Raw genomic sequence first — 27,665 nt, 5'->3', positions numbered from 1 at the left:
GTTTGTCCAGCATGTCCTAGGTATTTCTATAAATATATTTTTTTTTAAATAAAATAAAACGAAGTCCGGCCCCGGGGGATGGGGTCTCCGGGGCCATAAGTGGCCTCAGGAGGGGGGCAACGCAGCCCCCCTCCTAAAGATTTTTTTTTTTCTCAAAAAGGCCATGCCCCGGGGGTTGGGGTCCCCGGGGCCGATTAAGGCCTTGGGAGGGGGGCCACGTGGCCCCTTTCCAAATTGTTTTTTTTCAACAACAGAAAAATTAGGGGGCAGGCCCTGGGGGATGGTGTCCCCAGGGCCAATAAATTAGAAAAAGAAGGGGGGCAACACAGACCCCCGTCTTAAAAAAATAAAATAAATAAAAGACCGGCATCGCACCGGAGGCCACGCCCCCTGCTTGCAGCACTCTGCAAATGCGCCCCCTGGCCAGTTGTAAGTTGGGGAATGAATTCCCCTTCAATACTGGGGGTCCCTGAGGGCCAACTAGCCCAACAGGCATCTCCAGTATGCGCCAGGGAGCTGCGTTGCAGACAGGTGTTCTGAGGCCACGCTCCTTTTTACACCTCTCTGCAACGCAGCTCTGTGGCGCTTACTGGAGGTACCTAGTGGGCTAGTTTGACACTAAGGACCCTTAGGATTCAAGGGGACTTAATATCTCAACTTAGAACGGCCACAGGGCGCGTTTACACAGTGGTGAAGGGAGGGAACAGGGCCTGAGGTGACGTGTGCAAACATGCCCTGTGCCGCGTTTTAGGTTGGGGAAATAATTCCCTTTCAATCCTGAGGGACCCTTGGGGCCAACTAGTCCACCAGGTGCTTCCAGTAAGCGCCACTGCTCTGCGTTGCAGAGAGGTGATGCAGGCCGTGCCCCTTTTTACACCTCTCTGCAACGGCGCTTACTGGACGTACCTAGTGGGCTATTTTGTCCCTAGGGACCCTCAGGTTTCAAGGGGACTTAATCTCCCAACTTAAAACGGCCACAGGGCGTATTTACACAGTGGGGAATGGAGGGGACGGGGCCTGAGGTGACGTGTGCAAACATGCCCTATGGCGCGTTTTAAGTTGAGATGTCATCAGTGATGTCATGAGTGATGTCACTGACCATGTCATGAGTGATGTAATATGTGACGTCATCAGCAGTGCATTGTGGGCACGCGAGTTAAAGTTAGCTGAACTAACTATAACGGGGAAATTTCAATGGTTTTGTACGAGTGAAAAGTCCAGCTAACTATAACGCCCCTGAAACCTATGGTTTTTTCAGTGAATTTCTAAGGTTTTTTTAATGCAAATTCCTAACTATAATGTGTCTGAAACCTATGGTTTTTTCAGTGACTATATATATATATATATATATATATATATATATATATATATATATATATATATATATATATATATATATATATATACCTACTGGGGGTCGCCAGTAGGTAGTTATAGTTAGAACCTAGTTTCCATAGGAAAAGCATTTTTTGATTTTCTAATAACTTTGGCCTTGTTTGACGAATATTCGCAAAATTCTCCCAAAAAAAGGTCTATCCAGGTCACCTCCTATCCTGAAAGTTTGGGGGTGATTCGTCAAGCAGGGGCTGAGAAAAAAGGGGGTCCCAAAAAGTGTTTTATTACAGGCTACAGCCCGAACTGCTGAACGTAATTACACCAAATCTGGCAAAAAGGTAGAGCTTGGTTAAGAAAGCAATCTTTTTTTTAAATGGTGTAAATCCGGTCAGTAGTTGCTGAGAAATTCAAAAAATAAAAGTCAAAAAATCAATTTCCCATAGGAAACTTTAGCTAAGGCTACAGCCCGAACTGCTGAACGGAATTACACCAAATTTGGCAAAAAGGTAGTGCTTGATTCAGAAAGCCACTTTATTTTTAATGGTGTACGTCCAATCAGTAGTTGCTGAGAAATTCAAAAAATAAAAGTTTTGATATCTGGGGTAGTGGTGGGTTCGCGCACCCTCCCGACCACACGCTTCACTGTGATTGGCTGCCAACACTTCAAACCAGGAAGTGTTGGCAACCATCTTGTGACTCGGTAGAACCGAGTCACAAGAAAACAGTCGAAAAAAGATTAAAAAAGAAGAAAAGGGGTAGGGTAGAAATACCCTGACCCACTAGGCCTGCTCAGGGGGTCCCACAATGACCCACAGGCACACTTCATTTAAATGAGCCCCCGGGTGGGCCAGGTTCTGGGGGCAATCCTATAATTATATTGCGGGACTGCTCTTGGGCAAGGGGAGCTGTATGTTAGCAGCTCCTCTTGCCCAAAAGCAATGCCGGCTCCCGCAGGAGGTGGGGAGCCGGCTGGGACCGTGGGATCATTGGGGCTCCCCCTACGGTCCCCAACGAAGAGGCCACGCCCCGGGGATGGGGTTCCTGGGGCCAGAAGTGGACATGGGAAGGGGGACCACGTGGCCTAATGATTATTAAATACATTCAAGAATTGGGCATGCCCCGGGGGATGGGGTCCTCAGGGCGAATATAAATTAATGGAAGTGGACAGATTTTTTTTTTAGAAAAGTTTTGAGTGGCGATCCTAAGGCAGCTCTCAGCACGGCCCCCTAGTGTGAACGTGCTGGGTGCATGGCTCTCAGCGCGCCCCTCTAGTGTGAATGCGCTGGGTGCGCAGCTCTCAGCACGGCACCCGAGTAATTCACAGGTCTTTAAAAAACCATTTACCTGTAAATGAGACTTTGTGGTGATTTCACCTCTTCTTAGAGCCCCTGCATCTCCACTCTGCCTATGACTGGAAGAATTAGCCCCCCCCCCAACATTTTTATCAGCCTCCCCCGAAATGTAGCTCTAGTTGCGCCCCTGACTGGCATACGCCGGCTCTGCCCACTCCGCTTACAGAATTCTGTAGATTCTATCGGCTGTATGTCAATGATCTAGTTGTGGGGCTGGGAATATCTTGCAGACAGGATTCTGGGCCTTTCCCGAGGCTTGGTTTTCAATCCAGACACTCCGCTGGGGTTGCCACTGGTTGGGAGCCAATTAGAGCCAAGCTCGTGCTCGGTGGTTAGGCTCCGCCAACATATGTACTTATCCAATCAGTCCGCCAATCCCCAAGCACTTATAAATTCACTATACTCTCTCTTTGCAGTACTCTAATCATCCAGTCTCTACCCATGTACTCATAGAATGACCCAGACAAAGTTACATAACCGAGGTCTTCCCCACTGCCAGAGGTAACATGGTTGCGTGCGCAGTCAACAGCACAATGTAATGTGGTAGGGACCAGAGCCATCATGCATACATAATGATCACACGGACACAGTTAGATAGATAGTGGAACTGGCTACGGGCACGTGTGCTCGGCCCCTTTTTATTACCATGGTCACATGTCCAGTGACGTCTGTGCTAGAGGCATGTGGGGTGATTGTAAGCCAGCCCTCAGGGAATGGTTGGTGCTGGCAACAACTCCAACAGTGATAATCATATCACACACAGAGATTCAATCATAAAGGGTCCATGACTTGTGGTGCATTAAGGTAGGGGTACCAGATCTTAAATCACACAGAAAAGAATGTATCGTAAAGGGTCCATGAGTTGTGGTGCACTGAGGTAAGGGCACCAGAGATGAGCGTGCTGATGTGAAGAAATTGTTAATGTCCCTTCAGGATATTCTTGCTGCATGAGGTGACATTATTGCGTCCGGTGTCTGCAGCACGAAAGTCAATCATAAAGGGTCCATGAGTTGTGAAGCACAGAGTAAGTGGCACCTGAAGAGCTCAGCGTGTGCGCAGCCAGCGATAATGGTGTTTCCTTGCAGGACAGGATTGGATTGGATATGTGTGAGACCTGCTGACCGCAGTGTAGGCTGGTGGCAGCGGTCAGCAAGGGCCTACAACCATGTGGTGTTGACTTGTGATGTGAGTTAGTGGCAACAGTGGCGTTCAGTGTGTGCGTAGCCAGCGATGATACGTAGTTCGGGCGGGCCGCACTGGGAGCAATGTCTTTTGCCTAATGGATTCTGCGTCAATAAGGCCACGTGGCCAGTTAGTGACATCAGAAGCATTCATCGTGTGCGCAACCAGCGATGAGGCGCGGTGCGGGCGAGCTGCACTGGGAGCAATGTCTGTTGCTTACTGGACTGCGTCATCTGCAATCACGACTCGATCTGAATTGTCAGCCCTGCTAACCGCAGTGTAGGCTGGAGGCAGCGGTCAGCAAAGGCCAACAGCCAAGTGGAGTTCACTTGAGCCGTACAGAGTTAGTGGTACCTGAAGCACTCAGCGTGTGCGCAGCCAGCGATGATACGTGGTCCGGGCGGGCCGCACTGGTAGCACTGTTCTTTGCCTAATTAATTCTGCCTTAATAAGGCTACGTGGCTATGACTTATGGTGCACTGAGTTAGTGGCACCTGAAGCATTCAGCGTGTGCGCAGCTGGCGATGATGCGTGGTCCTGTCAGGCCGCACTGCTAGCAATGTCTTTTGCCTAATAAATTCTACCTTAATAAGGCTACGTGGCGATGACTTGTGGTGCAGTGAGATAGTGGCACCTGAAGCACTCAGCGTGTGCGCAGCTAGCGATGATGCGTGGTCCAGGCGGGCCGCACTGGTAGTAATGTCTTTTGTGTACTGAATTCTGCCTCAATAAGGCCATGTGGCATTGACATGTGGTGCACAGAGTTAGGGGCACCTGAAGCGCTCATCGTGTGCGTAGCCGGTGATGATGCGTGGTCCGGGCGGGCCACACTGGGAGCAATGTCCCTTGCCTACTCGACTGCGTCTTCTGCAATCACGACTCGATCTGAATTGTGAGCCCTGCTGTCCACAGTGTACATCGAAGGCAGTAGTCTTTACAGACATAACTCTGCGGTGCTGTGCCGCTGGGTTCGCAGGGGGCCTGTGTCAAGGAGGCCGTCAGTCACGGAGGTGGCCTTGTGGCAGGGTGAGGGTCACCGCTCTGGCAGGCGCGTTGGTATTCCCAGAAGTGAGCAAAACCAAAGGGGATGAAGGATGGAGTGTTGAACAATGCAAGCACTCACCCCCAGTCAACTGATCTGGGTTTAATCCATCATCATTCTTTAGCTCACTCCGCCACGCCAGTTCAGACATGGCCATATGCAAATTAGTCTGACCCTGTGCCTCATGGGAACAGTCCAGCCCGAACTGCCAAGCCATGTCTTCCCTGGACAGGAAACAAGCATCCTAGGACCAGTTTCTGGCTAATCAGCCGTCATCAGCCAGGCTAGCTTGAATCCAGTGGCAAAGTGAGCAAGGGACCCACGTCTGGCCATACCCTGCCAACTTAGGGCGAACAAAGCAAAACCAAAGGGGATGATGGACAGAGAGTTGAACAGTGCAAGCACACACCCCCAGTCAACTGGTCTGGGTTTAATCCATCATCATTCTTTAGCTCACTCTGCCACCCCAGTTCAGACATGGCCATATGCAAATCAGTCTGACCCTGTGCCTCATGGGAACAGTCCAGCCTGAACTGCCAAGCCATGTCTTCCCTGGACCGTAAACAAGCATCCTGGAACCGGTTTCTGGCTAATCATCCGTCATCAGCCAGGCTAGCTTGAATCCAGTGGCAAAGTGAGCAATGGACCCACATCTGGGCATACCCTGCCAACTTAGGGCGAACAAAGCAAAACCAAAGGGGATGATGGACGGAGTATTGAACAATGCAAGCGCTCACTCTGAGTCAACTGATCTGGGTTTAATCCATCATCATTCTTTAGCTCACTCCGCCACCCCAGTTCAGACATGGCCATATACAAATCAGTCTGACCCTGTGCCTCATGGGAATAGTCCAACCCGAACTGCCAAGCCATATCTTCCGTGGACTGAAATCAAGCATTCTGAGACCGGTTTCTGGCTAATCAGCCATCACCAGCCACGCTAGCTGGAATCCAGTGGCAAAGTGAGCAAGGTACCCACATCTGGGCATACCCTGCCAACTTAGGGCGAACAAAGCAAAACCAAAGGGGATGATGGACGGAGTGTTGAACAATGCAAGCACTCACCCCCAGTCAACTGATCTGGGTTTAATCCATCATCATTCTTTAGCTCACTCCGCCACCCCATTTCAGACATGGCCATATACAAATCATTCTGACCCTGTGCCTCATGGGAATAGTCCAGCCTGAACTGCCAAGTCATGTCTTCCCTGGACCGAAAACAAGCAAGCTAATAAGCAATCATTAGTCAGGCTGGCTTGAATTCAGTGGCAAAGTGAGCAAGGGACCCACGTCTGGGAATACCCTGCCAATTTAGGGCAACCAATCGATAACCCATATAGACACTTATGTAGCTACTGACCAATCCATGCAACAGCTTATACAACAACAGACAGACTGATACAGACATTCACGCAGTTTAGTCACTAACCCATGCATTTAGTAAGACACGTTTAATCACTCACTTAAACAGTCAGTCACGCACCTACTAAATCCTCCATTCAGACACTCATACACCCACTCATTCTTCAATACACCTTGGCATATATATAATACATATTTATATTTTAAAGAAAAACACAGTCACTAGATGATGTCATCAGTGATGTCATCAGGGATGTAATTTGAGATGTCATCAGTGATCTCATCAGTGATGTCACTGACCATGTCATGAATGATGTCATATGTGACGTCATCAGCAGTGCATTGTGGGGGCGCGAGTTATAGTTAGCTGAACTAACTTAAACGGGGAATTTCTCTGGTTTTGTACGAGTGACATGTCCAAGTAACTAAAATGTCCCTGACATCTATGGGGCAGATTTATAAGCCCCGTGCGCCACTTTTGCGCCGCCGTTGCGTCACTTTTGTGACACAGCGGCGGCGCAAAGCCAGCGCCATGCTGCGGGCTATTTACAACGTGACGCATCTAGGGAGATGCGTCACGTTGTAAAGCTTGCGCCACATGTGGGCGTACCTGCACAGGGGAGGCATTCCGGCGCAGGAACGCCTCCGAAAAGTGGCTGAGTGAAATCTACAAGATTTCACTCAGTCACTTTTCCGGCCATGCTGCGTCAAAACCCTGCGCCTGCTTGAAGCAGGCGTAAGGATTGACGCAGCATGTTAGGGATAGGGGCACCCCGAGCCTTGCTGGAGCTGCGTCGTGGTTGCGACGCAACTCCAGCAATGCACCAACCTTACGCCGGCAGATGCATCACGCATCTGCTTGTCCGTGCGCCACGATGCGCTGCATTGTAAATGCGGCGCATCTGCGGTGGCGCAAGGGCAAACTTGCGTGACGCATCTTCCCTGGTGCATCCATGCTGATTTGCAGGGATGCGGCAGGGAACATAAATCTGCCCCTATGTTTTTTCAGTGAATTTCTAAGGTTTTTTAAATGCTAATTTCTAACTATAACGTGCCTGAAACCTATGGTTTTTTCATTGAATATATATATATATAGAGAGAGAGAGAGAGCGAGAGAGAGAGAGTGAGTTTAACATTTAGACAATGCTTGTTTTCATACAAAACGTGCGTTCATACAAAGACTATTTAGAAACAAAATAAGTAGTAGCGATACGTGTTTTACTAGTGTCTCTGTATGAAACACATTTTCCTTTTCTAAGTTGTATGGTTTGTAATGGCTTGATATGTGCTGAATTGAGTCTATGTTTTGATTCCTGAGAACAGAGGAGGAGAGGACACTTGCAGGTGAACCACATGGCAGAGCAGGGCAGCAGATACTACCCTTAGTTGATGCCCATGTTGGGGCCAAACTCAAATTTCTGCCCAGAGGACGCATACTCTGCTTGGATGCCTTATGGTGTAACATAAGTCAACGGGGAGTAGATTGAAACATGCCACCCACAACAGGGCGTCTTCAACAAACCACAGCAGCACCGACAGTGTGAACAAAATATACCCTTTGCTTATTATAGCCATGGAATTATCACGCTCTGACTAGGATGTATGTGCATGCTTGCACTTGGAAGAGAAAACATTGCAGCTCTCAAGGGCAGTGCTATGTTAAAGCCACGGGAGATCAAGGCCTTTTGACCGCACCACAAGAAGCCTCTAAAAGTGTCAGATGGCCAGACTGGAAAAGTCACAAGTATAAAGTAAACTTTGAGGCATTTTTCTGAAGAAAAAAAAAAGTGAAATAATCCTTTGAATATTTCACTAATTTTGCTCAACCTTTATCAAATGGTCAATGTGTGTTTTTGAAGCCTACAGAAATGCTATTTTTGTTGCACACCTACAAACGTGTCTGTGTGTTCACACACCTCTTTTTGGCCCATTCCCACATTGGAAACAGTCAGAGCTTCAACACATCGGGGTCGAGTAAATTCTGCTACCAATATGGCAATAATAGCAAGAAACACAGAGTGGAGGAATTTCCTCATATGGAGGACTATTTTCTGTGGAGGGTAAAAAAATATAGCTAGTTTTATTTTCTGTTACTGATGAACTTTTGCGCATATACATGCACGTGTATATTTCCTTATGCAACAACAGAATTCACTATTTGATTCGGGGGCTCGTGAAAAGTGTGTCTGCAACCTTCTGGATACCTTTATGAATTCCAGAAATGTAAAAACCTGCAGGCAGACCTAGGTGAAAGCAGATGTCACAGTTTTGAATGTCATTAGTTAGCAGACTTTACAATGTTCGAATCATGACTTTAGTTTGGGCAGTCATGGAGACACATGGGGGATGTTTACAACTGAAGTGGCGGAGTAAGGCGTTAGCCGTCATGGCTTTACGCCGCACTCCGCCACTTCAGAAACTCAAGGCTGCACCCTATTTACGAGAATATGGTTCAGCCTTGGGTTTCCCCCTGCGCTGGCGCCATAGTGCAAGGGTGTCTGCGTGCAGGGGAAGATTGTTTATGCACAGGAAGGCCCCCCTTCCTGTACATAAACAATCTTTAAATGCCATTTTGTCACTTCTATGTGTGCTGCTTAATGCAGCACACATGGAAGTCACAAAATGTCATTTTTTTTAAAGATTGTTTATTTGCAGGAAGGAGAACCTTCCTGTAAATAATCCAAAGCGTTTTGCTTTTTCCATGTGTGCTGCACAAGGCAGCACACATGGAAAAAGCAAAAACGAGGAGAAATAGAGTATTTTTCCTTGTTTCGCCAACTTAAGACCAGGTATTCCCTAGTCTTCATTTTGGCGCTGCCTCCTAATTATGCTGCCCTTGTAAATAGGAGGCAGTGTCAAAATCAATGGTTGTTGCGGTAGAATGCCCACCGCATCAACCATTCTCCTCCCCACTCACGCTAAACATATCGTGAAAGGGGGCCTTATTTACAAGGCAGCGTTAACCTTAATGGTGCCTTGTAAATCAGGCGAGGACCCTATCACCACCACACGTTGTGGTGGCGACAGTGGCGTAACGAAAGTTCAAGGGGCCCCCCTGCGATATACACGGAGGGGCCCCCCTCCGGATTTATTCCGGAGCGCACAGACAGAAGTACTGTGCCAAGGGGGCCCCCTGCAGCTCGGGGCCCCCCAGCACCGCGGGGGATGCGGAGGCCTGTGTTACGCCCCTGGGTGGTGATAGGGACTTGTACATATGCTCCATAAGATGGAGAGCTGACATTGAAGACATTGTTTCTGAAATGTTGCTTTTTGTTTCTTTTTTCCCAGAGATAGTACTTTTCCGGAGAATCCACTGCTTTGCCAGGGGTACCTTTGAATTGTGTGATGAAATGATTGAAACAAGTATAAAAGATATATTAAATGAACAAAATCAATGAACCCAAAACACCACTCTTTTTTCGATTTTTATTCCTTCATCTCATCAAAGAACAGGACATGGCATTAAATAAATAAATATATAAATACACATATATATATATATATATATATATATATACATAAATAGACACTCAAAAAATAGTCAAAAGTCCCTCAATTGGGACTGTATCTAGTTGAAATGAATCCCGTCAATGCTCGGAGCGCAGCTGATGATGCTTGATGCCTCTATCTTTTGTTCAGGGTCCTCATTAGCCCATCCAGTGCAGCACTAGCCACAATCTACAATCCTGGTGAGGAGAGGGGTCGTTGGTAAGGCCCAGCATGAGCCCCAGTTATTAGTGGCCATCCATTGCATGCCTCGCCTGCGGTCAATGAACTCAAGGTAAAATAACTTGTTTGGTGAATGGGCGAAGTGGGGTGCTGTTAGAGTGGTCCAGTCCAGAGCCTCTCAGAAGGAACAGCCACAGCAATGCAAGTGAAACTGAACCGGGGTAACTGCAGAAGGGCGATGTTGATTAGTGGGGGAGCCCAATTAAAATAATGCACAGTTATGGCAGAATAAAATAATTATTGTACGTGGAAGTCAAGGTGGCTCAGAAAAGAAACATTAGCACCAGAAAAGAGAGGCCTCAACGGGGCAGACTCAGACACATCTGTGGGACTTCACTGGAACCCAAGTCACCTAAATACCAAAGAGTCTCCCTGCTCTTGAGCACAACTAGTGCATGGCGGAAACCCCTACAGACTGGCCATGACCAGTGTGACTCTGAATGTTCACAAAAGTGTCACCGAGAAGAGAACAGAGGCCAAGAAGGAGCGTTCTTCTCATTGCTGTGGAGGCACCGTCCGCACATGTGCACTCTGGTTTAAGTACATGATGCAAATCAGGCCACACCCTTCCACCATCAGAGTGTCCTTGAAATACTATACCAGATTTGGACTCGGCCCTAAATCCTGTAGACTTGTCTCTCTGAAGCAGGCTTCCCATCACCCCCCAACACCAGCCTGGGTGTTATTGAACTTAGCCGCCCTCATTATCTGACAATGCTCCTGGCACCATTTCGTATTAAAGACGCAATTTGTACAGCACATGTATAGCAGCGTCTTTTGCAAGAGGCTCAGTCGAGTCTTCTTGCATCGTCTATGGGTTACAGACAGTATCCATATTTGAAACAGAGGAAGGGTCTGGTCAACAGACACTAGTAGCATTTTAGAAGGTTCCAGAGAGGTACCTGTCCTTACATCGCAACAGGGGTCAGTGCAAGGCTATCAGAGCAACACAGTGCAAAAATACACTAGGCACTCAACACACATTATAAGACTTACTTTGTTGAGTTCATTTTTGTCTACTGTTACGCACCCATCTACAGTGTAGTACCCAAGCCTGCAGGTACGTGTGCTTGTGCACGTGTCTTGAAAACCCACTCTTGTGGATTTGGTTACAAAGAGAAACTACTATAACATCGACACTCTTTACCTCGTATTTCCGCAGTTACTGGTACACAGACACACACAATTTGTTCATGCATACCAAAACTGTGTGTCCATCTTACAGCCCTGACCATAAATATTCTTGCAGTGATGGCCGAGATGAACAAAAGATAATACAGATGTATAGCCCCTTGAGACATGTGCCTCATGGTAAACATCCTGAGAACATATTTCAGAGTTAGCTTTCCACACCAAAGTCCACGGGACAAGCCCTTGAAGAGACACTTTCTGGAAACGCTCTCTTCCAGATCCTCGCTGCTGCCTTCCCGATCCTCACTCGAGGTGTCTGATTCTAAGGGGCCAGATACGTCGCGCCCCAGTAATTTTCCAAAGTCACATTTTTAGAATCAGAGTCGAGTTCACGTGTGTGAGTGCTGGTCACCCCCACGGTGAGAGGCAATATTCAGAAGGTCTTGGTAGAGGGTGGATCTCAGGAACCTGGGGTAGCTGTCCTTCTCCATGAGGACCCAGGTCTTCTCCTGGGCCACGTCAAAGCAGTTGTGGGTTGCATGTGCCAACTGGAGTTGAGTGAGTTCCTTCGTCTGGTGGTCGATATTCACCTGGAAGGATGGGAGACAGCAGGTTAGTAAAAGAAAGGAATGAACTGTAAGTGTTTTGGCTCGTATCACCCTACGCTTGCATTAAGAAGATCCCCTTTTTGACCACTAGCGCTCCTAACCCCAGGCTTCTGGCTTGGCCAAATGGCCTTACCACCTCCATATTTATAGGGATACTCTATAGAAGAGTAGTAATGCATTCCTGTCCTATCTTGTCGAAAGCTAAAAAGATTGCAAGGGAATCCTCTATGATCTGGGGAACAGTCTGGTGAATCTGACTCCAACTCACCTCTCTGGAGGCTTCGTTCTGGATAAACTGCTCGTAGATCTCCTGAGCTTTGGAGGACAGTTTGGCAGCGGAGCGGATCTTCTTGTACTTCTCGCAGGCCAGCCAGAACTCCAGGTTCTCATCGCTGAACTCGGTCTTCAGGAAGGACCAGAATGCAGCAAGGCCGTCTGCATGGAGAAAATAAGAAAAGAACGGTTATGAATGAAGAGCACTGATCTGCAAAGAGTAATAGATTTGTACAAACTTCAGCATCATCCAGCAACTTATCCCACACTGCCACACGTGTGTAGGTCATCCTTTCAATCGCCCCTCTCCTCTGAGTGCATCCTTTGGTTCACTATTTCATCCTGTGGTTTATCTCATGGGGTCGCTGCTTTCTACAGTTTATCTCCAATGAGTCATTGGACATCAAAGGTTTATCCCATGGTCCCTTGTTTTATTCTTTGGTTTACCCCAGATAGTCCAACCAGTCATCCATTCTATTAATATTTAATCATATCTATCCTGTTCAGTCTCGGTTCAACCACCCATTGACAAATAGCCACAATCAGCCATGATTCATCCACATGTATCCCTATTCTGGACCTAGCCCATACAGAAGCTATACTTAGCCCTAGTCTTACACAAAATATCTCTTTCATCTGATCATGTTACAAATCTTCTAGCAATAAATGGCGCATCCACCTGTCCCATATAACCTCCCATCTAGTCAGGATCCTCCAATCCACAGACCACCAATTAGCTCACAAGAACTTTCTGCTCGTCTACTCTGCCATGGTCCATACATATGGACCATATCATACATTCCCTTCCTCTTCCGCCTAGGCATGATCTATCCATTGCTGCACCTTCTCCCAGCCTACCCAGGTGTGTTCCATCTGTCCACTTACATGCAGCTTCCAGCACAAGACAGTCATGAGCCAACCTTCTACCTTCAGCATTCCCCACTGGCCCAGGGTTGAGGCAATAATGACTCCATTGAACTGCCATCACACATCCATCCTGCCCACCCAGCCCCTCCATCCTCAGAGTGACTGACACTCACCTTTACTACTCAGCAGATTGTCGAAGGAGTCCCTCCATGTCCGCACATCTTCCAGGCAGAGTCTGGAGAAGGAACAGGAAGAGCTTTAGAACAGGGAAGGATCAAAAAGGGAAATACCATTGACACAAAGAAGACAAACCCCTTTGTGAAGGGTCGTTGACAAGTGAGGCCCCTGATTTACCTGTGTTTGTTTCTTGGTTTGCTCTGGATGCATTTTCCAGGTTCCAAAGCTGCATCTGGTTTCTGAAGCAGGACTCCCAGGCGGGCTCCGAGCTCTTTAACCCTGAAAGTGAAGAGACATTTGTTAGTTTTGAAGTCCCGCTAAGAAACTTGACAGTGAATTGTGTTTAGAAGCCTCCCTCCAAGGGCACTAGTTCATATGTTACGGACAAGTGCCAGCTTCCCTACCCAGTCCTTTGAAAAATAATATGGTTTTATGCTATTGTCTGTGCTTTTCTCCTTTTGAACGCTCTCTGCAACAGTTGTGCCTAGCACTCTTTAATGATTCTCTGTGTATCGACCTTGGAACGATAAAGGGCTGACATAACACTGTTGATCCCTGCTCATGTTACTTCTGGGACAGAAGGGAGATAGACTAATTCCTCCTATGAGGTCACTAAGTATTTAAATGCACAATCAGCATATTATTGCTGAAGTACACAGCACAGTGCAAGACCCCTCATAACCTATAGCTTAATCTGGTAGATGAGGCACTTACCCTCAGACAACCCCCGCCCCTCCCCCCCCCCCCCCCCCCACCAGTTTCACACTTATAAAAATGTCTCATGTTAGTATAGTGCTTAGAGCGGGCGCTATAGCCAGATCATCTCTTTCTTGTGTGCAGTGAGCAGGATCTACCGTCACTGCTCAAATCCCACCTGACACCTCCGGATTCTTCTAGAATTAGAGCAATTCTGATCAGTATAAGGAACCCCTCAGTCCTTTCTCCCTGAGTATGTTTTATGCAACGACACTATACATTTAATATCCCCCTGTTTAAGGATTGCCTAAGACAGCCCTTCTATTGGTGAGAGGTTGCTGTAAGAATGCTGCACACCTGCTCCCTGAGGTGAGATTGGACAGTCCCTTCTTCCCTAGTGTATCAGACTGGACCAGGCGGCTCCCTTCGCTCCCCGCTTCTCAGGTGCAGCGCAGAAGCGCATCTCTCTGCACTGGAATGTCTGCAGTGATCTCTTCCAGAGCCCCTCGCTCTGGAGACCCGCCTATCGTTCAGCATCACCTCAGGATTCACACAGAGCCCAGGCTCGCCCCTCATGCATTAAATGTGCCATCAGGGCACTCAGGTAACCACTCAATGCAGTCTGGACGCTGTGGCCCTGGGAAGTCTCATTTAGTCAAACTGTGTAGGACAATAGTGAGGTAAAGAATGAAACGAACTGGGATTATTATTTATTAAAAAGAATTGTGTAGTGCCTACCTAGCTAAAGGGACATCAAGTAACTACACTAAAGACGAGAAGACTAGAGGTGCATAAGTAAAACAGGCTTAACTAACATCAGTAGGAACACAGAAATTGACTATTAGTTAAGCGCTAGCCACGTGCACATGGGGTCAGCAGCAAACACTAGCTGGGGTTTCACATCAAGTAAATGATGAACAGGTCCCTTCTGCCCCTAAATGGTCGCATTTCTGACTGCAAGCTTGCGCAGTCACTCTGCAGAGATGCAGATTCCCTCCCACAGCGCCTCGACTCTCTCTTACCTCTCGATGCAGATGGAGGGCAGCGTGGTCAGACTGTCCTTGCACATGGCGCCGGGTGGGCTGCTGGCAGGGGGGTTTATTTCGGAGGAGGCTGGAACAGCTGGCTGCTGTTCTCTGTGCTCCGTTCGCTGCAGATGGGGGTTCTGCTAAAACAGCTCGGTGCTCCGCTCCTCCAAGAACCGCTGACTGAGACCGGCAGATGCCCAGAGCAGAGCTGTCTGCCAGTGGCGCAGGCTGCTCTAATTTATATTCGGTGTGGGCAGGCGGGGCGGGGCCATCCTACACTGCAGCCAATGAGAGGCCTGGCCGCTCTGCGTCCTACGGGAGGCTGATGTGCGATGCTCTGTGATGCCTGTTCTGCTGTCAGAGCTGGAAGTACTGGACAGGGAGCGGGGGAGAAGCAGTGCGGCTTCCATGGACATCAGTCAAACGCAGGGCTCGGGACAGGAGAGGCTGGACCGGCCTGTACAGTGGAGCGCAGCTGGACGGGTTTCTGCGTACCAGCAGTGCCTTGCATGCGTAAAAATGTAAACTGTTAAAGGTGGAATATGGTCACATTCAATATTTATTTCCGCGGAGAAGCCAGGATTGGCACTGAACTGCCATATATCCAACAGCTGGATCTGCGTTAGGTTTTACCCCAACTCGTTACACGCGGACGGACAGAGCAGGACACTTCCTTTCTGATCTGTGTGTTTGTACAGTGCCGAGATTATACTGAAATCAGTGCATGAAATGGAAAAATAAAAGTGAAGGTACTCTGTAAGAGAGTACCTGCTTGTTTCCGAGAAGTGCCGGTACGTTCCAATTAAAGGTATTGCATTTCTCTAGAAAAGTGCCGGTGCTCTCCTCAAAATAAAAAAGTGCCGGTACTCCGTACCGAACCGGACAGTACCGTCCCTTTAAAAGAACTGGCTGAAATACAACCCGAACCGCTTCTAAAACCCAGCAGACGGGCTGGTACAAAGGGCTGTAAGCCAATTCCAGTGTGTAGTTACGTATGAAGTCATCAACACAGGCTTTATTATCATACTTAGTGGTTCTTATTTTATTGTGTTCGGAAGAGCGAAAAGCGGAGATAACCCACTGTGCACCAACACATTATTTCCTGCAGAGGGCGCATTACTTGCTGAGTTGTCTTGCAATAGACCGTGTGGCGCAGACTACATTCAACAATGATCCGCTGCCATATACAGCGAAAAATATTCTTTAAACCCAGGTCCCCAAATTTTTTTTTCGCGTGAGTTAAACCCACCTACATTGTACGTGTAATCTGCCTTTAGGCGCCTTAACATCTTTCCTTCCGATGTATCCACTGTTCGCCCAGGAGCGTGCACAGTACATAATCTGGGAGAAACGAATTGCACGCACGTGTCATTGAGATGAAGCAACGCATCCCTACTTCCTATAAGAGGAGATGACGCCCCCACCGCCACAGCCACTAATCTTTTGAGAGCTATTTTAGCATGCACCGCAGTATGAACTGTAGTTCGATCAATCAAGGTTCTTCTAGAGCGCGGCTAATCACCCGTGAGGTTCTCGAGGCGCTGGGGGATTCTGCAGTTAAAGACTGTGTCCAAGTGCACGTGCTCCTGCACTATTTCCCATCGAATTCCAAATTCTAATAGAAACTCTACATGGCACGAATGAAGGTCATATCAAGAGTTGAAGTGTAGGCAGAGGGCAACAGAAATTTCGGGGGGTGGGGGGCTAATACAATTTTCGGGGGGTGGGGAGAGGGGCTAATTCTTCCAGCAATCGGCAGAGTGAAGATGCAGGGGTTCCAAGAAGGGGTGTAAGAACAAGAAAACCTTGTCAACAACTAAATGGTCTTTTAAAGACCTGTGAAGTACTTGGGTGCGGCTGTGTGAAGCCCTTTGAGCCCAATGTGCGTTGCGCACCGGAGTGTAGGTTCTAGGCACTTTAAAATATATAGACTAGTCCATTTAAAATACCACGGATCATTTTTGCCATTTGTTGCATGGTCTTTAACCACAATTCGTAACAGCAGGTGCATGCCAGTTTAATGGTTCCTTACATAAGGATAATCTTAATGAATGTTCTGTGGTCCAAATTATCTTGAAACAATTGTGATAAGTGTAACTTCCACCATCGTAGATTTCAGATGTCATCGGTAATGTAATATATAAGTTTATGATCGGGGCACCACAACGGTGCGAGTTATAGTTATGTCAGTTATGTATAACTGGCAATTTCCCCTCGTTTTCCAACAGCAGTGCTATTTCAGTGAATCTTTAAGGTTTTTTAACGTAAATTAAATTTTTACGACCTTCCTTAAATATAACTGAACATTAAACTTTGTTTCTTTCAGTGAATTCCTATGTTTTTTAACGTAAAGTGATATCTTGTTACAATACGTTTGCAGCCAACCCCTAACCGCGCACGGCCTGTGAATGGTGTCGTATAATCACATCTTCTGTCCCAAGAAAAAGTCCCAGCTGCAGCATGTAGCTTTGACTTTTAAAGAATGCCGCACACATAGAAAGAGGAAGTCACGAGGAGAAATAGAGATATTTCGCCTTGTTGCGCCTCACTATGGAAGGCGTGGCATTTTGCACATTCCCAGGTCTACCAGGAATGGGAAATCTGGGAATGCATCAAAATCCATGAGAGTTGCATGGGAACACCCATGCAATGTCCATGGAACGCCTTTCCAGGGCAGAGTAACGCAACGCAGCGATTTGTGCTGCGTTGCGTTACTCTGGATTTATTAAGCCAGTGTTCCCATCATGCAGGTACCACGTTGCATGATGCATGTGCGACACACCCCCCACTCATTAGATGTGCCCTTGCAGGCGTAAATGTAGACGATCAAGTGATGTTAATATAACAAGGCAGAAAGAACCAAGGACTATTTGGAATACTGCATCATCAGTAGCAGAGGGCAGCTCGAGTCAAATTAGATGCTCTGCTTCCTTTGCCCTAAAATTGTCTCATTCCCTCCTCTTATATGGCACTTTCTCCATTCCTATTCCTTGCACATCACTCCACTAGCGTGGCTTTTACAAAAGTGCAAGAATAACACTTTCTTTAAGCTAGATGTAAAATATTTTAACCACATGTCTCCCCAATTCAATCTATGTGTAACTGTCTAACCATGTCTGCTATGTTCATGAACTATACATGGAATCTGCTGCCCAAGGCATCATACAAATGTGCTACCTTTTTTCTGCATTACAATAGTTTATTTGATTTTTATAAAAAAGCATTAAATATAATTTGAAGATAATCACATCATAGTTTAGGGTGTATGAAGTTGGAAATATATTCTCTCGATAACTTTCCTTAAATCTCAAAACACTACGAATCCTACCCTACAGTTTTCTGCATATCGGTTCTACTTTAAATTACAGCGTTTGCACCCCTTTAAAGTAGTTTTGACGGAAAGAAGATTACCAACATCTATTATGGTTCAAAGTCACAAGGAAAACTAACTTAAAGTTAACCCATGAGAAGCCGGTGCGTCTACTGTCAGAGGAGATATTGGCATTCATGAGAAAACGCAGGTGGTTTACTGCTAATAAATGATGTAAGTATATAGATGTAGGAAAATCATGACACGTAGGAAACTGGATAAGCCAGTAACTGGTTTCTCTGCAAGCCTTTGCTTGCTTATTCGCACACCATATAGATTCATATTTACAGTATGGTCAAAAATACAGATTTGAGTTTTTGCCATGTACTGTAGTGGCTCTAGCCTGACTCATTTCTGTTAAAATAAGGTTGAATTATTAACCAGCTCATGCGATCAGACACAGACTTCGCTTCTAAAGCCAGTCATGTGGACACAGAGACAGGTTTGGTTTAAAGTGAGGGCTAACGACTCAAGCTTCGGCGACGGAGGTCGAGCACATTAATTCAAGCGAGAAATGAGATGTGAGGGCAGTAGACTTTTTACCTCATTGAACTCTAAACATTTCCACGCAGATTAAGTTTAATACTTTTATACATTAGGTTTTGTTTAATACTAACCATATAAACCTCAAATGAAGAGAAGAAAATAGAGAAGGAACAAAGACAAGTGAAAAGGGAAATAAGAACATAATTTAAAGACAAATGTTTTTAAAATTATAAAGAAGTTCCACAGGCGATTAACAAATGTGATTTTTTGGGGGGTTTGGAAAGGATCATTTTAGTGTTTCATCACCATGGAACCCATGGACTGGAGCATGCCTGCTTTCAGTATTATATAGCTAGCTCTAACCTTGTCCAAGGGCATTAGAGGGCTTTGCATGAGAACCAGATTACATTACATACTTTTTTAGGTATGGGAAGGTTAAGGGATTTGGCCCAAAGCACAGGATGTTGTGCCAAGGCCAGGACTTGTACCTGGCTGCCCAGTTTCAAGGTTGGCAGCTCTGGCAGTCAGGTCACATCTCCTCTAAGAGAGTTACTCCTTAAAGCCTCCATTCTCCTACAAAAAAAAACATTTCAATGCTTAGAGCACAAAAGCAACACAGTGTCTTAGCTCGGAGTACACATCAACCCTTTATTTCGAATAGTGGGAAAATATGAAATCTCATCTGTATCATCATTCTCTTGAAATTGATCTATCATAGCAAGTAAATGTGTCTCATTTTGAAGAGTACAGAAGCTCTTATATGATAATTTGCTGGTTATACATAGCAGACCAGTCTGTAGGGACCATATTTTAATTCTCTTCCTTATCCTTCCCTTCAATAATGATCTGGTCAGTCTTTGCTTCATTGAAAGCTGATCTCTAATCTACATTATGTAGCCAATGTTCACATCTTGGTCTATATTGGTTGTATATAGCTTAGCTAGTGCAAATAAATAGTTTCAAACTCCAGCTCGCAAGAGTTTCTTCTGTTGAGCGGATCAAAGTAGCATACCAGGCAAGTGCCAATTGCATTATCCGAGCTTTAGATGAAACATTTTTGATTCAAGTTAAATCGTCTGCATTGAGTGCTCCAATTTGGTCCTAATAGTCTGCCCCAAATATGAGCTCCAGTTTTCTTAATTTCTTTTATACAGGTCAGGAACCATATATGGGCACCATATATAACTCCTGGCTTAACTTTTAGCATTGCACATCTAACTTCCTTCAATATTTCAGACTAAGTTGTAGGAGGCAACCAGTCAGACATTAATGCTTTCTTTTTTGCCGGAAGAAATTGACCCAGTATAGATTTCTATCCATCACTAATCCCAGTCATCTATATTCAGATAGGTTTTCCTCTTGGATTGTCAGTGAGCCAAGTGCACTTGATGGATCGAAATGAAAGCATCTTTCTTTTGCTGACAATGATCGCTAGGTGATTTTGTGTTGCATAACTAGCGAGAGTCGTCAATAGTCTTTGTAGCTCCAAGGCTGCTTGGTCTAAGGATAAAAGATCAGTGGCGTAAAACAAGGCTTAAACTCAATGGGTTAGGTGTTCTACTGCTAAGAAGAGAGACATCAGTCACTAATAATGACATTAAAAAAGTACAGGCTCAAAACTCACTATCCAGGGTGACAACATAGCTTGTAAAGGGTATCTTCTGTTGGAAAAGTTTCAGTTGTTGCACAGATCTTAAAGTGCAACTGAGACATTTGTATAAACCAGTTTAAGAGACAACTCAAACTGAGTATTTTGAACCACAGTCTGTGGTTATCGGTTTTATCTCTGCTCTTCTACAGTTCAGTAATGTATTCTGTTCACTTCCAAGTACTAATTAAATTAGATACATTGCTTAGGCCAGCGTCATCTTCAGAGACACTGGCCTGAACAATTAGAGGCCCTACACATTGCATCAATGTCCAAAATGTTCTGTAATTGCTGGTTTTAATTGTGGTTTGCATTGCTACCTTGTTCTTCAAACTAATTACAATTTAACACATTTCTTTCGGGTATTGCGTTGCTATTCGGATGTCCTCCACTACTTCAAAAGATAATTGTGATATGAACTTTCTTGTAAGACCCTACAATATCTTCTTTTGCTAGTCACTTTAACAACATACCATGTGTCTCTTTGTGTCTTTGTGAGGAAATATTCTTAGCATTAAGGTGTTACACCACAGGGTTATAATGGTGCTCTCACTGCAAAAAATTGGGTTTCTGAGGTTTTCTACATTGGGAGGAGGTTTTTGCTTCCATTCTAGTGAATTGCTTATGGGGAATGCTACAAATGAAGTGGTGTTGCTAGTTAATATTGTAATTGTAATTGCATTTATATAGCGCTTGCTATCCCTGACAAGGCGTTGAAGCCCATTTCAGCGAGTAGCATGCTACTCTGGAACCCAAAAAGGATCACTGGTGAGTTAGAACAGGGAAATATGAATTAATTGAGCAGTGGACATGTGAGTCTGTTAGTTGGATTGAAAGGACAGTGGAGGGATAGACGAGGGAAGGGTCTAGAAGTGTTTATTTGGAGATCATAGAAGTAATAGGAGGGTTGGGATGAGTAAAGGAGAGATGGAGGGGGAAGAGTCTCTACAGGTGGATTAGGGAGATAAATGAGGTCTCGGATGAGTCTAAGGAGGGATACATGATGGAAGGGTTTAGAAAGGGTTATTTGAGAGATCTGAATAGTAAAATGATGTTTGAGGTGATGGAAGGAGGCGATGGAAGGAGGAATAGAGGAGGGGAGAGTCTAGAAAGGGTTCTTTTGGAGATCATAGTAGTACAATGAGGTTTGGGATGAGTCAGAGAGTGGAGGTAGAGCATATATTGAGAGAAGTATAGGATGTGATAATAGTGCATTGAAGAGGGTCAACATTTTTTTTGTTTGCATTAGAAGTACAGTAATAGATATATAGATACATAAACACATGGAAGATATATATGTATAAGTAAGGTATAATTTCAAGATTTAAGTTGCATTAAAAAAACTCAGACATTCAAGTGTTGCTGTACTTTAAGCTAATTTATTTTTGTGTTATTTATTTTAATTTAAATTAAATTTTATTTCAATAATTAAATAATGAAGCAATTGTAGGCAAATAGTTATTATGCCATTTACATATTGTGATAGATAAATAAATGGATAAACATAAGCAACTAATCAAATAACATATGCAAACTATGCAGTGGCCTATATACATGTCAAACATAGAATATATATTCATACGTAATGTGTACATTTGTTAAGCAGACCTAAAGAGTATCTATATATTTCTAAACATAATTATTCTATCCATTTATATAAAGGAATACACATATCTAGAGACATACATATAATCAAATTAAATGCTATTATGCACAGGGATATGCTGTACATATATGTTTGAGTATGGTGGTTATATAAGCAAGAGGCAACTCTTGAGTAGTCTTCTGAAGATAGATAAGATAGTTATCCCTGTATCTTATGTTTGGTGTTCATGAGTTCCATAGTTTCGCTGCTTGAACAGAAAAGGATGTGCCGCCTATGGTTTTTTTCTTGAATGGTGTGATTCTTGAGGCGAGGTGCCAATCTGGAGCAGAGCTCCTGTTTTGAATGTGTTTGGTGATGCAGAGTGGCCCTGTTCCATGTATTGCTTTGTGGGTGATACAAAGCAGCATGAATGTGGATCTTCTGGCAACTGGTAACCAATGTAGGGCCCTTACGGCAGGAGAGACGTGTGCTTGTGGCTTTACATGTAGGAGTAGTCTGGCAGCAAAGTTCTGAATCTGTTGTAGTCTTTTCATAGTTGATAAAGATGATCCGTGGTAGAAGCCATTGGCGTAATCAAGTTTAGACAGTACAAGAGAGGTAAGAGCCTGGACCTTGTATGGAAATCCCAGGTGGGGGAAGATGCGTTGCAGAGTTTTCATAGTAATGAAACATGATCTCGCTAGATTGGAGTCCATGGTAAGTCCAAGGTTTCTTACTTCCTTAGATACTTTAGGCAGTATTCCTAGATGGTCAGGCCAGGTGGCGAGTGGGTCATAATTTTTCCAGTCACCACATGTGAATATTTCCATTTTGGAAGTAATCAATTTGAGATGGCACCATGTCACCCACTGATCAACGGTTCTGAGTCAACTGAAAATGTGAGTATTTCCAATATCTTTGCGGCTTTCTAGTTTAAGGAGTATTTGTGTGTAATCTGCATAGTTATAGCATATGACAGTGGTTCCCAAACTTTTTTGACCCGCGTCACCCTTGACCCATTGGCCATTGCCTGTGGCTCCGCACTGGTATATTTTTGGGAGGGTGGGGGGGGATGTAAGCCCGGCCTCTGGAGTACTTTCATTTTTCTCCCAGAAAATAATTGGGATTGAGCTGATAAAAGTATTATAATCATATACGCAGGGTGTTTCGTATTACTAAGGCAGCACCTCTAATAAAATATTCCTAGTTACAATTCTTTGCCCATGCCTTTTTTAGAGTACCCTCTCAAACTTTTTTATCCCACTTACAGTGCTAGATAACAGTCCTATGCATGGAGGCCCCATTGCCAAAGTGTTTCTGCACTTGAAGAATATTTGCATGCACTTCCATTTCTACCCATGTCTTAGGTGCCAACGCACCTGTCTCCGCAGGGTAACTCATGATTTTGATAACCACATACAGCTTTATTTTTGCTGTCTCCTCCCTAAATTGCCTCCAAATCAATGCAAGTAAAATGAATTCCTCAGATTTTTTTTTAAACTTCCCTCTTTCTTGGTTCCAAATGTTGGTATTATACCGTATACAGTGTTTTACTTCCCTGTGCTCAAGGAGAGAGCAGTCCTGTCTAGAAAAGTGTGTGTACAGAAGACATGTGTACTGGAAGTACCTATGATTCAAGTACAAATGTCAATACTTAATAATACCTAGTGTGTTTAATACACAGGGCAACTGTACTTTCCTGATAACTTGCATTGTTGTGGAATAAAACAAAACTATTGACGAGCCTAACAAAATAAATCAGGCCGCTTCCGCCTACTTTGGGAGTGTTGAACGTGGGGATCCAGTGAAATAGGGAGGTCATCTCCCTCAACATGCCATCAATTAAGAACTACGTTTACAGCTTTAGGCATGTCACTTACAAATCATCAACATCATGCGTTTAAGTCTAATTAGTTTACCTGAAGCCAACAGACCCTTCAACATTAAATACATTAAAGTGCTTTGTGTGAAGCTCCCCTGGCTAGGTTTGGCGGCTCCCCAGGGAGCCACGGTGCACAGTTTGGGAACCACTGGCATATGAGGTGAAATTCATTGATCATTGCTGGTAAAGACGTCATGTAGATGTTGAAAAGTATGGGAGAGATGATAGAGCCTCGAGGGACCCCTGCTTTTGTGAAGTGCGTGTGGATGAGAAAGCAGAAGAATGACTGGCATTTGTTCTGTTTTGAAGGTAGGATGTGATCCAGTCGAGAGCAGTTGCTTCTGTGCTAGCTTCGTGGAGTCTTTGTATTAGAGTGTCATGGTCAACTGTGTCAAAGGCTGCTGAGAGGTGCGAGAGAAGTAGTGCATCAACCCTGTTCCTGTCTATGGAATTGTTAAGGTCATCCCAGATGGCGATGAGGGCAGATTCTGTGCCTCTTCCTGGACGGAATTCTATTTGGAAGTCTGAAAGTATGGAGTTTTCTTCAGTGTATTGTGACATCTGGGCGAATGCTGCTCTTTCTATCTGTTTGCCCAGGAAAGGTCCATTTGTAATCGGTCTGTAGTTGGAGTCACACAGGTCCAGGGTTTTTTTTTAATAATGAGCTTATGTATGCCTTTTCAAGGTCTTCCAAGAAAGATTCCCGTAGATATGGAATTATTGATGATTCTTCTTATTGATGTGGAAACAGAGGCAGTTAGAAGAATGTTGTTAAAGGTTTGTGGTGGACATGGGGCAGAAGGGCTGCCGGCAGGCCTGCTTGTTTTGATCAGATCAATAAATTCTTTTGTGATATTTGTTTGAAGGAATACAGAAGCTGGGTTAGCCTATTCTTGGAGGTTTCTTTGAAAAAGGATTGGCGCTGGTGGTTTACCTTTGTTTTAAATAGTAGTCCAACTTGGCTCCTTTGGTTGTGTAATGATTTGCCAGTTTGTCCTTGAGTTCTTGAGTAATGGGATGAGTTTTGTTGTTCTTAGTGGTATTAGGATATCAAAAGCTTCCTGTAGCCACTCATATAGGTTTTGAATTAAATGTATTGTGTCTAGATATGTGTTGGATGTTGGTTGTGTTTCTAAGTCTTCAAAATTGAGTTTATTCCATAGTGAATAGGTGGATGGAAGTAAGGTGCTTTTAGGTGAGTTGCTTTATGGTGTTTTATGTTGGAAAGCTAGCAAATAGTGGCCTGACCATGTGACTGGAGTAATTATTTGAAAGGTAACTAGATTCAGATTTTTCAAAAATGACCTCTAGGATGGGTCCAGCAATGTATGTGGGTTTGTGGATGATTTGATGTAGGTTCAATGTATCTAGGCCAGTGATTAATGGTTTTTGAATGGGGCATATTGGGTTTATCAAACCAAATGTTTTGGTCACCAAGAATTCATAGGTTGGAGTGTAGTGTTATCAGGTTTGAAACTGTGTCTAGATGTGTGTCTGAGGAATTTGCATTGCTAGGTGGAGGATTATAAGGGAGTAGGAAGTTACAGGAGGAAGATGGTGTAGGGTTGCATCTGGTGAAGAGGGTCTCACCACCTTGAATGAAGCTTTAGTGAGATTTATTGTTTGCTTGAACTTAACAGCTAGGCCACCTCCTCTTTTGCCGATATGATTTTGTGTGATAGTTTGATAGCCGAGAGGAACGGTTTCATGCAACACTGGAGCCATGTCATCTCACAAACATGATTCAGTTATGAAGAGTAGGTCGTTGTGTGTCAGTGAGTAGGTTGCAGATGTGACGCTTGTTTTTGTAGAGTGATCGCACATTTATTAGTAGGCAGTTGAGAGATTGTGTTTTGGTGATGGTGTAAATTTACTTTGTAGAAGAGTGGGCAGTATTAGTTGAGTATGTAGCAGTGTCATTAGTGGTGGTATTAGCTTTATGAGGATAGCAATAGTGTTGCTTTCTATATCGTCTTCCTCGTCCAGCAGGCTTAGAAGGCATTTTGATGGAGCTTCATGTGTATGACGTGGAGATGCTGGTTGAGAGTGAGTTGGTCAGCTGTGTTGTTTTTGTAGAGTAGCATTGGTATACAATAGACATGGATATGTGAAGTTGTGAAGACTGGCATGCTATTTATTTTGTTTGTGTCTGGGGTGGAAGGTGTATGAGGTGGGGTGGTGGTGTTGTATGTGGGTCATGCTGTAAGGCTCTAAATTGTCAAAACGGATGAGAGGCGGTTGAATGAGAGTTGTTGTGTTGGTGTATTTGTGTTAGGTGTGGTTGAAGAGAGAATTATTGGCAGTAAAGATGGTTTAGGATGTGTATTATTTGTGTAGTCAAGAGGGTTGGAGTATGTGTGTGTGAAATTTTCTTGAGCTGGTGTGTGCGTTATGTTTTATTCTTGTGGATTAGTGAGAGGAGATGATGATGTAGTGGTTTCCTGAGAAGGATTTGTAAGTAAAATATTGTTGGTTAGTGAAAGTTGAATTGTAAAGGGGGTGGTGAAGTGTTTTTGGAAAAGAGTGTATGTGGTGTGTGAATGATAGGGATGGACAAGAGTTATGAGCGTTTGTGGTAGATTTGATAGCTGGAAGAGGTAATATGTGTGGTGAAGTGGAGTGTAAGGGTTGTGTGGTTGTGCTTTTTTGTAAAAAGATGTAGAGTGTATTGGTTGACAAAATGATGGGGGTTGAGAATAGGTTTAGTGGCGACAGAATGGGTTGTGTTAGGAGTAAGTAGAGGGTAGAGCTGGTGCTTTTTTATGAACATGTAGTGTGTGTCTGGATGAAATACAGTTATATATAGTGTGTCTTTGCATTGGCGATGTGTGGATTTGTTAGTGGTATATGTCAGAGTGATGTTGCCATTGTGTGGTAGTTGGGGTACAAGGGTGTATAGGTGTTGTTTGTGGTATTTTTTAGTGCTTGTTGAGAAAATGAAATGTGGTTAGGGTTTGTTTGTAGTAAATGAGTAGAGTACATTTGCTATGTGTGTGTTAATATGTTTGCAGATGTGGATGAGTTAAGATGGGTGCTGCTGAATGGGAAAGAGGGCAGCATTTCTGGCCCTGGGCCTGACCAGTCCCGAACAGGCCAAAAAAGCAACTCCCTTGTCCTCCCTGCCCTTAGCCTCGATGCCCAGGTGAGATGCCCTAAGCTTAAATTGCCCTAGTGATCAGGTGACACCTTTGGCCAATGGGAACCCTCCCCTAACCGACCTGAATACTAGCCCTAGGACTAATAGGAGACTTGGGTCTTACAACAAATCACAGTCCTAGCTCTAGCAGCCACTCAGAAACCAAACCCTAAGCCCTTAGCCCAATAGAAAACCTAGTCCCAGGAAACCAATTAAAACCCCAGACCTATCCGCCAATCAGAACCCTAACCCTAAGCACTAACTCAAATAGAAACTCGAGCCTCAGGGGCCAATCACAGCTCCAGACCTATCAGCCAATCAGAAATCTAATCCTAAACCCAATAGTAAAAACCAGATAAAGGAACCAGAGCACAGATATAACATCCACTAGCAACTTTTAGAAGGGGTGTGTGACCTCAAGCACAGACTGATGGGCAGGGGGCAGTGGATACAGATAGGCTCAACGCACACTTTGCTGGACCTGGTTAATCTTGCAGGTAGGCCCAAATCTAAGCCACTTAAAATACTGTTTTTCGCATAGTTAAAGAAATCCCTTTTTCTAGACAAAAATAAGGACAACATACATTTTCCAAACACAGTTCAAACCTCAAAGCAGACTCAGCAGTCTCTTAAACACACTCGACTAGCCTCTGAGGGTCTAGATTGCTTTTTTAACTTTTAAAAGACCAAAATGGGGGTTGTGGGGGTTGCTCCTACATGCTGAAGCCAGTGGTGGCTCCTCCGCTAAGGCAGAAGTGCGTTTTCCCACTGATTAT

The 27,665-nt window shown here is 44.8% G+C and overlaps 1 protein-coding gene across 1 annotated transcript; it reads right to left on the bottom strand.

Annotated features, from left to right (window-relative positions):
* Window positions 1–9,699: 9,699 nt before the first annotated feature.
* On the bottom strand, window positions 9,700–14,980 carry LOC146833849 (regulator of G protein signaling 5-like). The gene is made up of 5 exons (XM_085601749.1): window positions 14,777–14,980; window positions 13,236–13,337; window positions 13,055–13,116; window positions 12,010–12,176; window positions 9,700–11,723 (listed from the first exon to the last, which is right to left on the bottom strand). Exons 1-5 carry the CDS (start codon window positions 14,821–14,823, stop codon window positions 11,523–11,525), a joined length of 579 nt encoding a protein of 192 aa, XP_085457875.1. The 5' UTR covers window positions 14,824–14,980; the 3' UTR covers window positions 9,700–11,522.
* Window positions 14,981–27,665: the final 12,685 nt, after the last annotated feature.

The sequence above is a fragment of the Triturus cristatus genome, chromosome 4_2 (assembly GCF_964204655.1).
Source record: "Triturus cristatus chromosome 4_2, aTriCri1.1, whole genome shotgun sequence".
Classification (NCBI taxonomy): Eukaryota; Metazoa; Chordata; class Amphibia; order Caudata; family Salamandridae; genus Triturus; species Triturus cristatus.
Note: the sequence above shows the minus strand (reverse complement) of the source record. Positions and strands in the feature narration are given on the sequence as shown.

Bases quoted from the DNA above. Each gene is read 5' to 3' on its own strand.
- LOC146833849 (XM_085601749.1), bottom strand. From the start codon at position 14,823: ATGTGCAAGGACAGTCTGACCACGCTGCCCTCCATCTGCATCGAGAG. The intron at 13,117-13,235 runs GTAAATCAGGGG...TTCCTTCTCCAG, and splicing joins AAACCAAGAAACAAACACAG to ACTCTGCCTGGAAGATGTGC. The intron at 12,177-13,054 runs GTGAGTGTCAGT...TTCTCCATGCAG, and splicing joins CAATCTGCTGAGTAGTAAAG to ACGGCCTTGCTGCATTCTGG.